This window comes from Tupaia chinensis, unplaced genomic scaffold, assembly GCF_000334495.1.
Source record: "Tupaia chinensis unplaced genomic scaffold, TupChi_1.0 Scaffold000597_1, whole genome shotgun sequence".
In the NCBI taxonomy this organism is placed as follows: Eukaryota; Metazoa; Chordata; class Mammalia; order Scandentia; family Tupaiidae; genus Tupaia; species Tupaia belangeri.
In genome coordinates this window covers 6,328,661-6,331,966 of record NW_006160114.1, presented here as the reverse complement: position 1 = coordinate 6,331,966, position 3,306 = coordinate 6,328,661, and the positions used below count along the sequence as shown (strand labels likewise).

The window sequence follows — 3,306 nt, the reverse complement described above, 5'->3', positions numbered from 1 at the left end:
GCACTCACAGGTCCCTGGTATGAGTTTAAGTCACGGGGTCCAGGACTCAAACTGCAGCCGACTACGCGGGAATCCAACAACATAGCCATTATGCTAACTGCTGGTCCTCTCCCTGAATATTTTAGGTACATGAGTGCCCATCATCTGGGGCTGGCTGAAAGTGGGAGTGGATTGTGGCATCAAGACACTGTTAGGTTTGGGGAGAGAGCATCAGGGAAACTTAGGCTGCTAGAAATTGTAAGCTACAAAATCATTGGTGTGCATCAAGAAGATGAGCTATTAGAATGTTTATCTCCCGCAACGAGTCGAACGTTTCGAATAGAGGAAATACCTTTGGACCAGGTCGACATCGATAAGGAAAATGAGATGCTGATCACAGTGGCACATTTCCACAAGGAGGTGTTTGGGACGTTTGGAATTCCATTTTTGCTGAGGATACACCAGGTAGGGTTTTTGTATCAGTTGGACATCTCACACGCAAACTTGAAGCTCCTCAGTGGCCACTGTCCCTGAGCAAGATGTGAACTGTGAGCATGTGTGTCCTTTGCCGTCCAGGGCGAGCATTTCAGAGAAGTGATGAAGCGGATCCAGAGTCTGCTGGACGTCCAGGAAAAGGAGTTTGAGAAGGTACCTGCTCCCCGGGCCTGGGAGGGGCTCGTGGGTGCCAAGCTCAGAGTCGGCCAGCAGGGTGGCCCTGCTTTTCTGCCGAAGATGCAGGTTTTACTGATGTATGAGAATAATGAAGGAGTTCTAAATTTTGTCTTTTAGTTTAAATTTGCAATTGTGATGATGGGCCGACACCAGTACATAAATGAAGATGAGTATGAAGTGAACTTGAAAGACTTTGAACCGCAGCCTGGTAAGAACATTCTCGAGAATGAGGCCGGGGTCTGCACAGCGAGGTGCATGTGGCTGGGGAGGGGCCGCCCCTCTTCTCTTTTCATACCTGCGTGGCCCGTAAAGCCCAGCCAGAGTGAAATGGAAGCAGCCCATAACCTGGGCATTGTGCAGAGATTCCAGTGCCGACATGTTGAGTGGTGGCTCAAAAAGGTGGGGGTGTTGCTGACTCTGAGTGACAGTTCTCATGTTCAAGAAGTTTTTTGGCATGGGTATCCTTAGCTTTGGAAGTCCCGGCTTTAGGGGGTGAGCTGCCCTGGTGGTCCCGAGTGTCCTCCTGGTCCCGTAATCCAGGCCAGCTCTGTCTCCTGGTCTCAGCCGCTTCTCTTTCTCCTCACCAGGTAACATGTCTCACCCGCGGCCGTGGCTAGGGCTTGACCACTTCAACAAAGCCCCAAAGAGGAGTCGCTACACTTACCTGGAGAAGGCGATTAAGATCCATAACTGACCTCCTACCCAGTGTGTCCAGGCGAGGGACAGTGTGTGGGTGTGTGCCCCTTTTTAACAGCCCTAGAACTTTGGTACACGTTGTCTAGTATTGCGTGCAGTAAAATAGCATCAGCTCACACTTAGTCTCCATCCTTCTCCGGAATTTGTTTCTGTAGCAGCAGTGTGCACCAACTTTCCTGTATATTGCCTTTTTGCTGGAAAATGTATGTTGAATAAAATTTTTACTATAAAAATTTAAAAAAAAAAAAGACACTGTTAGGTTCTGTTTTTCTGTCTCTTTGTTTCTCCTGCTCATGGAAGAAAAAAATAAATAAATAAACTTCAAAAGAAAGGAAAGCTTGCAACCAGCAAATGGTGTTGTGATTGAGGCGCCAGACTCCCTCATGGCTGATTAAGGTTCCAATCCTGGACCTGGTGGCTTGAAAATTATGCTGGGCCTGTGTTCGTGTGTGCCCAACCATGTGCGTGCATGCCCAAAATCTCAGGAGAAGAAGGGAGAAGGGTATTTAGCAATACCTATTTATTTATGAAAATTTCTATTTAATATTTTTGGATTACAGTGTACTGTGGGTAACTGAAATTGCGGAGAGCAAATCTGTGAATAAAGAGGAACTGCAGTTCAGAAAAACAAAGAACCTCCTAATAGGTATTTTATATAGTTTGCTCGTCTCATGAGAACATTGGAGAAAAAATGTCATAGCACAGAGCCCTGAAGAGGAAAAACAACAACAACAACAAAACACTGAAAAAATATTCAGAATATCTGAGTTTTTAATCCTACTCTCTGCTGAGTCATTAAGATTTTTCTGCTCCAGTCTTCCTGGGTTGCTCATTATCACATGAGATAACGAAGGTAGATGGTCTCAAAATTTTTTTATCACTTTACAATATCATGTATTATTATCACAATCATGATGACAAAGGGCATCTGTGTGGGTTAGAATTAGAAACTGGGAGAAAGGAGAATGAGAAGAAAAACATCTTAAACTGTTTATTTACTCCCCATAAGAAAAATAATGACTTTCCTAATTATAAGAAAATGTATTTTTGTCAATTTTCAATATTAATACTGTGCGGAGATATTTCTGTCTGTAAAGAAAACTGAGATCAGATCTCTGTAAGGCCCATGAATTACACAATTGGTACTAAACTGGTTCCTAATGATCCTGTCTCCTGCTACTCTCCTGACATTCTACAGCACAAGGCAATGGGATTGCAGCTGTACAGGAGGGTTACAATTCCTGCTAATGCCATGATGCTCCCTGATGGATAGCTTCACCCCCCTGAAGGTGTTATCTGTATCCATCTTCCCACAGAGACCCCATACCTCAGCAGGTGTATTTCATGAGTGGAAGTGTAACTGATGAATCTTCTAATTTTATAGTCTGAAATGGAAGATAAAATGCTAGATTTATAGATATTGTGTCATTGTGCACAACACTCACGTTTCTTATTCCCATCTGGTGTGAAGAAAAGAAATTTGTTCTCCCTTTAACATGTCACGGTGTTAAATGTATGCTGCCTAAGATCTTGAGGAGTTGAAGCATAGCTATCCGCCAGCATAAAAGGTCTGGTGCTGTGGGCAATACTTTAATGCACGCAGAGCTTAACCAGAGACATTTGATTGCCATTACAGTTATTTTTTATTTTGGAAGGAGAAGATAAGCCTTTATGTCCTGGTGTATTAAGAAAACCAAAACCTGTCCTCAAATTAGAATGAGCTTTCCTAGGTACAGAGTGACCTGCTGATTCTCCCCCAAGTTCCACCCTATTAAATGAACAAATGGATCCATTGTCATAGTGTATCAGAAATTCTGCTCAAGGAGTGCATTTTCAACTGTAGCCTTATTAGGCAGCTTCCTATGGTCACGTGAAATGGCTTCTTACAGATTTCAAGGAATTGAACATAGACATTTCTCTCCTGAAACCTGAACCAAAATTTCCTTCTGTACAGACAGG

The 3,306-nt window shown here is 43.5% G+C and overlaps 1 protein-coding gene across 1 annotated transcript in view; it reads left to right on the top strand.

Annotated features, from left to right (window-relative positions):
• LOC102472042 (ubiquitin carboxyl-terminal hydrolase 7) overlaps nucleotides 1–1,379 on the top strand; it is an 18,929-nt gene extending 17,550 nt beyond the window's left edge. The window contains exons 4-7 of the mRNA XM_006158459.2: nucleotides 195–444; nucleotides 556–627; nucleotides 769–859; nucleotides 1,239–1,379. Coding sequence (XP_006158521.1) covers nucleotides 195–444; nucleotides 556–627; nucleotides 769–859; nucleotides 1,239–1,345 — 520 coding nt within the window. The 3' untranslated portion in view covers nucleotides 1,346–1,379. The remainder of the gene's footprint in view (nucleotides 1–194; nucleotides 445–555; nucleotides 628–768; nucleotides 860–1,238) is intronic.
• Nucleotides 1,380–3,306: the final 1,927 nt, after the last annotated feature.